The sequence below is a fragment of the Doryrhamphus excisus genome, chromosome 3 (assembly GCF_030265055.1).
Source record: "Doryrhamphus excisus isolate RoL2022-K1 chromosome 3, RoL_Dexc_1.0, whole genome shotgun sequence".
In the NCBI taxonomy this organism is placed as follows: Eukaryota; Metazoa; Chordata; class Actinopteri; order Syngnathiformes; family Syngnathidae; genus Doryrhamphus; species Doryrhamphus excisus.
The window spans coordinates 16,022,840-16,036,137 of NC_080468.1; the positions used below are offsets into that span (position 1 = coordinate 16,022,840).

General features: G+C 51.4%; 4 protein-coding genes across 4 annotated transcripts; all 4 read left to right on the forward strand.

Moving 5' to 3' along the window:
• Positions 1–4: 4 nt before the first annotated feature.
• Positions 5–3,004, forward strand: nudt13 (nudix (nucleoside diphosphate linked moiety X)-type motif 13). Its single transcript, XM_058069282.1, is given in 10 exon segments — positions 5–100; positions 364–461; positions 545–687; positions 1,691–1,765; positions 1,768–1,794; positions 1,867–1,973; positions 2,035–2,160; positions 2,231–2,342; positions 2,424–2,578; positions 2,672–3,004. Coding segments are annotated over 9 exon segments (1,035 nt in total). The 5' UTR covers positions 5–100; positions 364–381; the 3' UTR covers positions 2,882–3,004.
• Positions 3,005–3,437: 433 nt separating this feature from the next.
• On the forward strand, positions 3,438–5,043 carry si:ch211-207i20.2 (uncharacterized protein LOC568537 homolog). Its single transcript, XM_058065580.1, has 4 exons — positions 3,438–3,581; positions 3,686–3,842; positions 3,913–4,098; positions 4,160–5,043. The coding sequence occupies exons 1-4, from the start codon at positions 3,438–3,440 to the stop codon at positions 5,041–5,043; spliced, it is 1,371 nt and encodes a 456-aa protein (XP_057921563.1).
• Positions 5,044–5,059: 16 nt separating this feature from the next.
• On the forward strand, positions 5,060–9,873 carry noc3l (NOC3-like DNA replication regulator). Its single transcript, XM_058069250.1, has 21 exons — positions 5,060–5,414; positions 5,923–6,127; positions 6,199–6,307; positions 6,380–6,534; positions 6,625–6,687; positions 6,792–6,925; positions 7,019–7,180; positions 7,260–7,353; positions 7,434–7,609; positions 7,674–7,802; positions 7,871–8,002; positions 8,089–8,169; positions 8,245–8,345; positions 8,412–8,484; positions 8,547–8,610; positions 8,686–8,757; positions 8,840–9,021; positions 9,142–9,270; positions 9,334–9,431; positions 9,509–9,590; positions 9,667–9,873. Exons 1-21 carry the CDS (start codon positions 5,100–5,102, stop codon positions 9,832–9,834), a joined length of 2,724 nt encoding a protein of 907 aa, XP_057925233.1. The 5' UTR covers positions 5,060–5,099; the 3' UTR covers positions 9,835–9,873.
• A 970-nt stretch (positions 9,874–10,843) lies between these two features.
• On the forward strand, positions 10,844–13,284 carry acta2 (actin alpha 2, smooth muscle). Its single transcript, XM_058069276.1, has 9 exons — positions 10,844–11,009; positions 11,460–11,623; positions 11,695–11,823; positions 11,885–11,995; positions 12,065–12,149; positions 12,218–12,379; positions 12,452–12,643; positions 12,700–12,881; positions 12,977–13,284. The coding sequence occupies exons 2-9, from the start codon at positions 11,495–11,497 to the stop codon at positions 13,118–13,120; spliced, it is 1,134 nt and encodes a 377-aa protein (XP_057925259.1). The 5' UTR covers positions 10,844–11,009; positions 11,460–11,494; the 3' UTR covers positions 13,121–13,284.
• The last annotated feature ends 14 nt before the right edge of the window (positions 13,285–13,298 follow it).

Here is a 13,298-nt window from a genome sequence, read left to right on the forward strand (position 1 = left end):
TGGAGTTGAATATGGAAGACGAAGAAGAGTATGAAGCGGAAGAAGTCGAAGAATTGGAGGAGGGGGCGACCTCGTCGTGGTGAAGCTGTGGGAATGTGAGGTCTGAATTGTTGTTCAAAACCCGCACCGCATGACACGAACTTGCCACTAAACCTGATAAAACAACATTTAATGTACATTCTGACTGTTGGCGTCTGTATATACAAAATACGTACGATGTAAACACAACACTACTGGCTGTTCCAACTTAAGCTGTTATATGCTGAGCCGTCAAAAAAAATTAGATGGCCGGAAATCACCCCCCCCCCCCTTCCTGCATTATTTCATGTGTCCAATTCATTTTTATTTTTTATTGTTTTCAAGGTGCTACATTCTTCAACCATGTTGAAACCTCTGAACTTCCTGTCCGCATCATCATGTCTGATGTTCTCCCGCCATTCAAGCTTTGTCTCCAAGATGAGGTTCCTGTTCCTTCACACGTTCACCCTAACCACAGACATTTGTCATTTATTGCTCAATGGACTCGTTGATTGTCCTTGTACAGGTACATGAACAAACTGAAGCAGGACGACGAAGCGTGCGTCGACGCTCTTCTCAACGGTCGTCTTCTCCTCTTCCATCGACTTGCCCCTCTGCTGCGGCGAAGCGAAGGAGGACGCTTCCGAAGCAGAATGCTGCAATGCTCAGGTGAACGAGACATAGTCATCATTTCCTTTTATTACCAAGCAAGCAAACAAACAAAAAAGGAACAAGGGCCTTGTCTCCTGTTGCCTCTCTTGCGCTGGTACAAAAACCGTAGGCCCACCCCGGTGCATGCTGGTCCTGTGAGCACTGCCTACCTAAATATATTGCAGGTGCCCAGGGTGTTATCCAATGAAATGAACCCACAAATTAACTACTAATTAACCCCAACAAAATATGATAGGTAAAGAAATAAATAACTAACAGGCGGGGTACACCCCTGGACTGGTCGCCACATATAGACAAACAACCATTCACACTCACATTCATTCCTATGGACAATTTGGAGTGGCCAATTAACCTAGCATGTTTTTGGAATGTGGGAGGAAACCCACACATGCACGGGGAGAACATGCAAACTCCACACAGAGATGCCCGAGGGTGGAATTGAACCCTGCTCTCCTAGCTGTGAGGCCTGCGCGCTAACCACTAGACCGCCGTGCCGCCCCAACAAAACAACAACAAAAAAATAAATCAACAGATATTAGAAACCTAGGAACAACACAATAGCTCCTACAGTGTCATTAGGAAAATATGGATATTACGCGCTAACGATGGAGCTGCGCGATCGATCGATAGCGCTGCGCCCGAGATGGATCCATCGTTAGCGCATCGACTTAGCATGCATCGACTTCTCGTTGATTCTTGTAAGTAACATCTGTTGGCATCTAAACAAACTACACACATCCATCCCGGGCGCAGTAATATACCATCGATCGTGAGCGCAGAAATGGATCGATTTGTGCGCTAACGATGGATCCATCTTGGGCGCAGCGCTATCTATCGATCGATCGAGCAGATCCATCGTTAGCGCGTAACACGGACATAAATATCTAGAATGATCCGCCACCCCAACTTGATGCATTACTGCCAAATATATCCCCGTTTGCATTGGTGAGAACCGTTTTTATGGTTTCAACCACAACTTTGTGTGGTCATGTGATTGCAGATGTACAAGCTGTTCTTCAGAAACTTGGCACCGACGTGTCGTTGGTGAAGGAATCGTTTCTGATCGGCTGTGAACAGATCAGGCTCAGTTCTGCCTCGATGTCGGTAAGCTAAAAAAAAAATGCATGTTTAACATCATCTCGATGCTTTTGTTTTCACTTTCGATGCGTTTGGCAGGTCAGCTGGATCGGGTCTCAGTGGAGAACTTGTGTGAAGGAACGTTTGTTGACCTGAACAAGGCTTTTTTCCTCTTGTCCGGGGTGGAGGCGCCTCTAGTGGCCAAGGTGAATATTACAACTAATTGTATTGTTACTCCTGTACCTAATAATAAATGGTCTCTTTCAGGGTAAGGCTCTGCTGCATTGGCATCAGACCAACAAGTTTTGCGGCGCTACCGGTCAGCTGACCCGCCGCAACCAAGCAGGAAGTCAGAGAGTGTGCAGCAGCAGCGGAAGAGTCTCTTATCCCGTGGTAACGTAGCTTCACTTTGCTGAATTCGGAGCGCAACATGTTACTCTTCTTTGTGCTCGTTGTCGTCCAGATGTCGCCGGTGGTCATCGTGCTCGTGTCCGACGGGAAACGTTGTTTGCTAGGCAGACAGCCGTCCTTCCCGCCGGGCTTGTACAGTGCCTTGGCTGGATTCTGTGACATGGGTCAGCGCTTTTTTTTTTTTTGTTAGCATTAGCATGCTGCAGTCATATGTGCGCCATTTTTTTCTAATCTGCGTGTTTCAGGTGAGAACCTGGAGGAGGCGCTGTGCAGGGAGGTGGCAGAGGAGGTGGGTCTAGAAGTTCAGAACATCTCTTATAGCTCCTCACAGCACTGGCCCCACCCACACAGCTCCTTCATGCTGGGCTGCCATGCCTCTGTCAGTCCCGCCCACACTGAGGTGAGACACCAGTGAATTCAAAGTCGTTCATGTTTTTTTTTTAATGTTTTGAAAGAGCGAAAAAGCGATTTTGTGAACATTGGTTTCATCCAGCTGAGTGTGGACCACACGGAGCTGGAGGACGTGCGCTGGTTCAGCCTGGACCAACTCACCGCCGCCCTGCAGGTGAGGGCTCCGCCCCCCAAAGGCCAGCGTGGCGTTCTGTGGCTGCCACCCAAACACGCCATCGGCCACCACCTCATCAGCGAGTGGGTCGAGCGACAGCGGCGCCTTGAGGCGGGACAGGAAGTGGCTCCGGCTTAATTTAGAAATGTCCGTGTCTGAAGTCCAGTTAGATTTGTTTAAATAAAACAAAATCTGATGTTTTTAATATTTTGACTTTTATTCTGAAAATAACGACCAACATATGTCTCCTGATCTTCAAAATAAAACCCTTAATTACAAATAAAATGTGTTTTTACTAATTGATTCATTTTCTATTTATTATTAAGCATTTCTTACATGTTTCGACAAATCCATGTAAAACGATTTCCAACAATCCCTCCTTCACAAACTTTGTTCATCTGCAAATCTTGTCTAAAAATATTTAAGTTCCATACAAACATGTTTTAATATTTTGTTTTATGTCGTATTTTTGCTTTCTAAAACTTCTTCAGAATGTATTAGCTTAGCTTGTATTCGTACCAGGATTGGACACTGCCAAAAGAGCCGGAACCGGAAGTGAAATGAACACTTCCGGGAAACATTACTTCCACTTGTTCGGTAGATAACCCGGCTGTCGTTTTCGTCTTAAAACTTTGTACGAAGTATAAACCAAACAAACTTCCGGTCGTTAGCATTTAGCCGTTAGTGTCACAGCATGAGCGAGCCAGTGGACGTGCACGCGCAGCTGGCAGCCGTCATGGAGTCGCTCGTCCACGCCGCGGTTGCCGAGCTCCAAAAGCTAGCCGAGGAGCAGCCTCCTGTGGCGGGCAGCGTTCACAGACAGAGCCGGGAGAAGTTGGTGAGTGGACGGCTTGGATCCGGTCTGTGTTCCCATTGGTTGATTTTTATTGGCGGTCAGTACTACCATTAAGACAGATGGTCACGTGCTTTTTTCGGTCTTAGGTGCGGTTTGCCGTCATCATGGAGACGCTGGCCAATGAGACGTTAGGAAAGATAGTCAACATCGTGGAGGACGTCAAGCCGTCGGAGGCGGAGTCTAGGCTTAGCAGCAAAAGACCACAAATCAGCATCATCAGCATCCTCAACAAAACCTGCGTGGGTACGAACCAAGCCCCGCCCCCCAAAAAGTTAGCACCAATGATGTCACAACTAACACGTTCTGTACGCAGAGGCGGAGCACTCGTACGGAGTCTCTCCACTGGGTCAGGACGCAACCCTGGCTGTCAATCATACCGCTTCAGTGACCTCAGTGGTGGAGGAGGAACCCCAGGAAGGCGACGCAGAGACACCATTGGTCCTGGCTGTCAGCATCAAAGACCAGCACGGAAACGTCAACCTGGACGCCATCGTCGAGCGTGAGAATCGATAACGTCACTGTAATATGACCATGACGTCCAATTTCCTGTCTTTTCTCAGGTGCTCAACTTGAAGCCGCACCGCACGCCAACTCGGACTCAGACGTCAGGTGGAAGTGTCCCAGGAAGACCTTCACGTCTCAGAGCAGCTCGGCGTCGCACAGCCAAGCGTACAAACAAAATGGCGGGCGGCCGCACACGTGTCGGCAATGCGGGAAGTGTTTCGCCAAGCTGGCGCAACTCAAAACGCACGCCGTGGTGCACACGGGCGAGAAGCCCTTCGCCTGCGACCTCTGCGGCCGCCGTTTCACCCTTCGACAAAACTTGCACCGCCACGCCCACAGCCACACGGGCAGGAAGTTCTTCTCGTGCGGCGTGTGCGGGAAAGGCTTCACGCGCTCGGTTACGCTCAGGACGCACGAGCTCATCCACACGGGGCAGAAACCCCTCAAGTGCGAGCAGTGCCCCAAAACCTTCCGCCACGCCATCAACCTCAAGAACCACCTGCGGGTCCACAGCGGCTCGCGGCCTTTCGTGTGCGACGTCTGCGGCAAGAGCTTCCGCCAGTCGGTCAACCTGAAGATCCACTGCCGTGTCCACACTGGCGAGCGGCCATATTGTTGCAAGGAGTGCGGGAAGACGTTCAGCCAGCAGAGCAGCCTGATCACGCACGGGCGCACGCACTCCTCCGAACGCCCCTTCGCCTGCACGACCTGCGACAAGAGCTTCAACAACGCCAACAGCCTCAAACTGCACGTACGCGTGCACACGGGCGAGAAGCCGTACGGCTGCGACGTGTGCGGGAAGACCTTCAGCCAGGGCAGCCATCTCCGTACGCACAAGAGCCACGTCCACGCCGGGGGGAAGCGTTACATCTGCGACAAATGCGGCAAACGCTACGCCGACCAGCGTAACCTCAAGATGCACAAGTGCGGCTACGCATGAACCGCTATTGCTAAATGGACCAATCAGGACCAATCAGATCTCCTGTACTCTGTGCTATGACTTCATCAAATCATCTCAACCTTAAAAATGTCGATTATGAAATGATGAAATCAAATTACATTTTTAGGCTGAATAAATTATTTTATTTTAATGAAAGTTGTCTGAGAGAGGTCACACTGATGCTTAAAAAAAAAAAAAAGACTATTCAAAACTGTCAACAAACGCAGTCAATACATTGTGTCCGTCCATCCGCTAGGGGCGCTGTGACTGCTTTTGCTCTTCCGGGTCACAGTGCCGTGCTACACGCGTGTAAGCTAGTAGTTGTTCAGAAGGCGTCAGCTAGCCTTTTAAAAACAGTAAAAATGGGACAGGTAAGCGTCACTTTACAATTGAAAAGATATTTTATATGATTTGTACTCACCTTGTAGGAATAAGTTTGGTTATGTTGGCATTTCCGACGAGTTCATGTGCCGTATTCTGTGAAGGAATGTGTGAAATTAAACTTTCCACCTTGTCATTGGATTTTATATTCGTTTTAAATTTCTGTCGATGTCTGCTATTCCTGCTACAGTCGGTCTGGTGTATTTAAATGTAAATGGGAATTAAGTGGCGTTGATATATTAGTGTCATAGTATGTGGTGGTCATTTTTTTTGGTATTTCTGTAGTTTTTAGGTGGCCTTGGTAGAAATTGACGTCAGGCCCCCAAGTAGTCTTCATCACTTATTTATAATAGATATGTACCCTTATCAAGCATTCGAACTTCACTGTTTTGCCTCCTATAAAATAATAACCAACTTTGAATAGGATTTCATAAAGATTGTTGCAGATCATGTCTGCTTTCCTTATGTTTGTTTTGACTTCCTTCCTGTGTCTTCCAGCCCCGCTCAAAGAAACGCCGGCCGACGTTTCGGCGTCTGCTGAAGACGAGCAGCATGAAGCTGGATAACAAGTTGAAAAACCGACAGATGAAGCAGCAGAATTCGGCCAAGAAGCAGCGGAAAGAGCAGAAGAGAATGCGACAGGCGGTGAAGGGCGCCGTCCTCAGCGTGCCCCGCCCACTGGAGACCTACAGCAAGAAACCCGGTAAGAGTTTCCCGGCGGCGAGCTCAGTCTGACTTTGCTGATGTTTTGTCATGTGATCTTTTGCGTGTCAGAGGAAGAAGAGGACGAGGAGGAGTTCCTGGAGAGTCTTCCCACCGACATGATTGACGACGGCGATCTGCAGCAGATGGCCTCCTTCCTCGGCAGGGACTTGTCGTCATGGTAACTGCAGTGCACACACAAGCGGGGATGTACGCGGGAAGTGTGTCTCAGCCTCACGTTTGTGCGTCGCAGCGGCCCCGTGCACAGCGGCAAGAAGCGAAGATCGGAGGCTCTTCCAAGTTATGAGAAGATTCCCAGGAAGATGGCCCGGGTGGAGGAGAAGGAAGTCATCCATTTGCTTCCCATCAAAGACAAGACCGGTGTCATCCCGCAGAGTCTGGAAAGAGGTGATCACCGTAGTATTGATTATTCAGGGCTACGCTATTGATCAGCGGTATTGGCAGTATGCTAACGATCGATTGATTGCGTGTGTGTAGTGATGACGAAGCAGTCAGATGACGATGACGAGGAAGAAGAAACACCACTTGAGGCTGAAATTGGTACGGATTCGGAAAAGCACCAACCGTTTGACTTTCCAACATTTGACCACGCCCCCTTTTTAAAAAGCCGACCTCAAGATGAAATGACGTCTTCCTGTTTTCAGGAGAAGCGGAGCCACAGAACGCGGTGCCGCTGACGGCGGAGGAGCGAGAGCGAGCACGAGCTCAGACGATTAGAGAGAGGAAGCTGACCATCGCCCGTCTGGCGTCCGCCGTCACTTCCAACCCCGTTAACAATGTGAGAGTGACGCCCACGTCCACACGCCGTTGTGTAAGCTCATATTTATATATGTATATGTGTGTGTGTGTGTGTGTGTGTGTGTGCACGTAGATCAAGTGTGTGAAGCAGCTACGTGGGATGCTGATGGAGGCGGAGCCTTGCGTGGCGGTGACGGTCAGGAAACTGGTAATGGTGTCGTTAATGGAGATCTTCAAAGATATCACCCCCACCTACAAGATTCGACCCCTCACTGCTGCAGAGAAAGCCGTCAAGGTGGGTGTGTGTGGGGGGGGGGGTTTAGCACACTAGCATGTCTAGCATGTTAGCTTCTGATGATGTCATGGCGCCGCAGGTGAAAAAAGATACGCTCCAGCTGCGGGAGTTTGAGGAAGGCTTGGTGAGTCAGTACAAGTTCTTCCTGGAGGACTTGGAGCAGACCGTCAAAGGTACGTGACCACGTCCACGCACGTCGCCGCCGCCCGTCCCCGCACATCAGCTGACCCGAGTTTTTTTTGGGGGCGTGCAGACTGGAAGCAGATGAAGAGGAAGCGCAGCCAGACGGTGGCGTTCGAGTCTTACGGCAGTCTGGCCCAGGTGGCCGTGCGCTGCCTGTGCGATCTGCTCCTCGCCATGTCACACTTCAACTTCCACAACAACATCATCGTGGCGCTGGCGCCGCTCATGAACGACTCCACCAAGACGGTATGAGAGCCGCCACGAACGTCCGTGCCACGGCGTCAACGCCAATCGTGTGTTTCTGCGGCAGGTCTCGAAGATGTGCTGCGACGCCTTCGGGAAGCTTTTTCACCAGGACAAATTGGGCGGCGCCTCACTGGCCGCCGTGCGCGTCATCTCGGGTCTGGTCAAGAGTGTCAACTACAACGTCAGGCCCGAGGTAAGCGGTCGCGTGACATCTCCCGTGTGAGAGCGACGGCTGAGCCGCGTCCACGTGTGCGCACGCAGGTGCTGAGGACGCTGTTGAGTCTGAGGATCAAGGAAGTCCACGTGAAGAAGGACCTGCAGGACTCGGCCCCCAAAGTGAAGATGATGACCAACAAAGACAAGAAGAACAAACTGTCACGCATGCAGAGGAAGGTAATTCCCACCGTGTGTCACATGACCGTGGATGATTGACTTCCCTTCACAATGCTGTGTGTGTGTGTGTGTGTGTGTGTGTGTAGTGGAAGAAGGCAGAAGAGAAGCTGAACCAGGAGCTTCTGGAAGCAGAAGCTTCGGAGAGCAAAGACAAGAAAATCAAACTGGTGAGTGGAAGACCCTTTTTTTTTGTTTTTTGAGATTGGAGCACAGTCATGTGACCAAAGCCCACTTCCCCACAGCACACTGAAACGCTCAACATCGTCTTCCTCATCTACTTCCGAATTCTCAAGAAAGCTCACAAGTCAGTTCTTATTTCCGCTGTGCTGGAGGGGCTGGCCAAGTAAGACGCGCATACACACACACACATAAACATACACACTCTAACCGTGATGTCACTTCCTGTCAGTTTTGCCCACTTGATTAACTTGGAGTTCTTCGATGACCTGCTCAATGTGCTACAGCGCCTCATTCAATCAGGAGTGAGTATAACATTGACTCTGCCCACTAAAAATTATTGCATTGATGACTAATTGATGTGCAGGATCTAACCAATCGGGAGAGTCTTCACTGCATCCAGACCGTCTTCACTATCCTGTCGGGACAAGGTGTGTGTGTGTGTGTGTGTGTGTCACTGGCAGGAAGTGCAGGAAGTGATGACACTGCCTTTCGTTATATCTCAGGCGACGTTCTCAACATCGACCCGCTCAACTTTTACTCGCATCTCTACAAGATGTTGCCTCAGCTTCACGCAGGTGGGTGTGGTCACACGTTTCTGAATTGGGGGCTGGGGGGGGGTCGACAACAAGCCTTGACATCAATACCCGGGTCACTCAGGAACGCCTAACGACGACGTCGGCATCGTCCTGCGCTGCTTGGACGCCATGCTGGTCCGCCGCAAGAAGCAGGTGACGCTGCAGAGGGCGATGGCGTTCGTCAAGCGACTGAGCATGCTCAGCCTTCACGTCCTGCCCAACGCCAGCGTGGGAATCCTCGCCGCCAACAGAGCCACCATGCACGTGAGTGCGTCCGCTTGACGCTTTCAGTCTGACTTTTTTTTTAGTTTAGCTCCGCCCCTACTAGCCTAGTAAGGAAATATTGCTAAAGCCTCAACGTGTGTGTGTGTGTGTGTGTGTCAGGCCTTTCCAAAGTGTGACTTCCTGCTGGACAACGAGGTTCAGGGCAGCGGCTTCTACCTACCAGAACTGGACCAACCAGAACACTGCAATGCTCAGAACACAGGACTGTGGGAGCTACACACACTACAGGTACACACACACACACACACACACGTCACATGTCAGCTGACGTCATGTGACATCCTGTTATAGAGACACTTCCATCCAGTCGTGCGTCGGCTGGCCGTACATTTGAGTCACGGCGCTCCCAGCGAAGGCAGCGCGGCGCTCGGCGTGGACCTGAGTCGCAGGTACGATGGTTGCTATGGTAACACTCCTTGCGTTGCGTCGACTCCGCGGATTCTGTCACGTGACCTCTTTTGTCCAGGTTGCCAGTGCAGCTGTTTGAGGATTACGCCATGAATGATATGACCTTTTCCCCCCCGGTGGCACCACCCAGCAAGAAGAAGGTACACACACACACACACACACACACCTGTTTATATACATTGCGTCCTTAAATTTTTGTCTTCGTTTGCTTGTTAGGATCGTTTCACAATCGGTACGGTGCTGTTCGATGCCGACCTGCAGCGGCTGGTCGACAACATCCTTTCCGCCACCGAGGAGGCGGAGCTAGACTTTACTACTACTACTACTCACACGCCCACCAAACACACACAGTGTGACATCATCACATGTCCCAGTTGCCTGTAGAATGTTTCTTAAAAAAATTAAAATTTAATTTTAAATTTATCAATTCTATTGTTGGTCTTCATGGTGAAATTGATGAGACTTTTTTAGCGATGGCGGTGTTGTCTCTTCCTGTCCGCTGATGCCTTCAGGATGGACAACTTGGATGGAGTCATGATGATGACTGGCGTCTTTCTCGGCTCTTGAAGGCATCAGCAACAGCTCGCAGCGCCGCCTGCTGGTCACTGAGCGCTACTGCACACATTAACATTCCTTAAATGATTCCTAATTGGACAAGACTGTGGAGTCTGGAGACATATTTAACATGCTAGCATGCTTCACGCGTTCCCACGGGAGCACACACACACGCGCTTTCCCATTTTCGGGCAAAGTCAAGGAAGAGACTGGAGACAATGGTGATCAATCGGTGGTCCCTCCCCGACATGTTTCCTGTCCTTACATGAGACTAAGGGGGGGAGGGGGGGGCATGGCTCCTTTCAGCTCCATTTTAGGACTTGATGACACTCGGATTGTTTTGCTTCATGCTGAATTTCTTGGGCTTTTTTCCTACAAGGCTCCGTGGGCGGAGTTTGGGCGTAGAAAGTCTGCTTTTCCCGCGGTAAAGTTTCCTTTTAAGGAGAAGAGTGCGCATGTCCCTCGCGATGCTTCCTACTGCAGTCGATCATGACTTCTATTGATTGCTTTTTACTTTTGCTGCCGCTGCCGGGAAAAAACTCGCCACGAGCGATTGGTGGAGCCGGCTGGAAGGGGGCGTGTCCCAGAATGGCGCGAGGACAGCTGGACGCCATCACTCATCCCAGTCATCCCAGTCAGGACAAGAACCTGCACTTTCAAAAACCATTAGGATGCTTTCTTCAAGCTCCGCCCCTTTTTATTGACACGTTGACCTTTAGCCTCAGCAATGCACGATGGGAGACAAGCAGTGACCACGCCCCCTGGCATGATGGCATGCCCTGGCATGATGACCCCCCACCCACCCACCACCTCCTACCCCAAGCTGCCCTATAAGGAATAGAGGATGAGAGAGAGGAAGGCGGCAATGGAGGACCACTCCATGTTTGGGAAGGAGGGAGGAAGGAGGGAAGGAGCAAAGGAGAGGAGGCTTCTTAAGGTCGCTCCCTTCTGCTCGGACCCTCACTTCGTCTCTCCTGACCTCACCTTCGTCTCCCAACACCACGGTAAGATGCTCCTCATCCTCACTTTTGTCATTTTTCTCACCACTTTCATCATCTCCTCATCTTCTTCATCTCCTTACTCTCAACTTCATCACCTTGTCATCCTCACCTTCATCACAACCAACTTATCCTCTTCCTTGTTCTCATCATGAGGTTGAGGGATGGTCACATGATGATGTTCGACTTAAGAGACATGTCCTGGGCGTGTAGGTGATGGTCCACATGAGATGATAGTCTGGTTGGAGGCCAGCTGTGGAACGTCAACATGACCAAATACGGTCAACACAGCTGAAAGGAGGGTGGGGAGGGAGTGAGGGAGGGGGGGTATGGAGGGCCGAGGATCATGCCCAAATTAGGAGTGCGTTGCATGTGGACGTGTGGCGGTTCTGTTCACGTCCTGCCGGACTTGAGTGGACTTTGGAGCTAACGTGTCCACCTCGGTGTCCCCCGCAGCGTGACTCGGTGTCCTAGCCCCCCCCTCTGCTGCCATGTGCGACGACGAGGAGAGCACCGCTCTGGTCTGTGATAATGGATCAGGTCTTTGTAAGGCCGGTTTCGCGGGAGACGACGCCCCCAGAGCCGTCTTCCCGTCCATCGTGGGGCGACCCCGGCACCAGGTGACTGGTCCACAGCGTGGGCGGCTTTCACAGAAGTTCAGTTTTTTACATGTAATATGCGTGTGTGTCAGGGTGTCATGGTGGGCATGGGACAGAAGGACAGCTACGTCGGCGACGAGGCTCAGAGCAAGAGAGGAATTCTCACCCTCAAATATCCCATCGAACACGGCATCATCACCAACTGGGACGACATGGAGAAGGTCTGACATCACTTCCTGTGCAATTTCTACGCCGACCTTGAATGTGTCTTCTGCACCTCAGATCTGGCATCACTCTTTCTACAATGAGCTGCGAGTGGCCCCCGAGGAACATCCAACCCTCCTGACTGAAGCTCCGCTCAACCCCAAAGCCAACAGGGAGAAGATGACCCAGGTGAGATAGCACTCTGAAGACCAGCACTTGTGTCACATGGGTGTCAGCCATGGATCTTCTTGTGTTCAGATCATGTTTGAGACCTTCAACGTCCCCGCCATGTACGTAGCCATCCAAGCCGTCTTGTCCCTCTACGCCTCTGGACGCACAACAGGTATCTTCTACCTTCTAGATCCTCCAACCACGTGCGTGCACGCAAGTAACCATTATGTGTGTGTGTAGGTATCGTTTTGGACTCCGGGGACGGTGTGACCCACAACGTTCCCATCTACGAGGGCTACGCTCTGCCTCACGCCATCATGAGGTTGGACCTGGCAGGTCGCGACCTCACCGACTACCTCATGAAGATCCTGACTGAACGCGGCTACAGCTTTGTCACCACAGGTACGGTCCGCCGGTGACATCGCCGCCGGGGCGACGAGACATCACCTCTCTCACCATCGTGTGTCCTCACAGCCGAGCGTGAGATTGTGCGGGACATCAAGGAGAAGCTCTGCTACGTGGCTCTGGACTTCGAGAACGAGATGGGCACGGCGGCGACGTCGTCCTCCCTGGAGAAGAGCTACGAGCTCCCTGACGGACAGGTCATCACCATCGGCAACGAGAGGTTCCGCTGCCCCGAGACTTTGTTCCAGCCTTCCTTCATCGGTGAGTCCTGAAGTCCGCTCGGTTTCCGTGTGAACCCTAACGCTGAGCTCCGGCAGGCATGGAGTCCGCCGGGATCCACGAGACCACCTACAACAGCATCATGAAGTGTGACATCGATATCCGCAAAGACCTGTACGCCAACAACGTGCTCTCGGGCGGGACCACCATGTACCCGGGCATCGCCGACCGCATGCAAAAGGAGATCACGGCGCTCGCCCCCAGCACCATGAAGATCAAGGTGAGCCTTCAACATCGTAACGGGACGTTGTTGTTGTCGTCGTCGTCGTCGTCGTCAGCAAGGCTAAAGATCCACCAATGATGTCTCCCGCTTAGATCATCGCCCCCCCGGAGAGGAAGTACTCGGTGTGGATCGGCGGCTCCATCCTGGCCTCATTGTCCACCTTCCAGCAGATGTGGATCAGCAAGCAGGAGTACGACGAGGCGGGGCCGTCCATCGTCCACCGCAAGTGCTTCTAGGCACGCTCACGCGTCATCTGTCATGTGATTGTGCTTCCGGTCCAACTCCCTACCTGTGAGACGTCCCCCCAACATAAGCCCCGCCTCCATAAAGTTATCTTTTTTTTTTATTTTGGCTGATAAATATGAAAGGCGACAATTAAAAGCTCTCAGACGCAAAAAAAGTGTGTGTTTCACT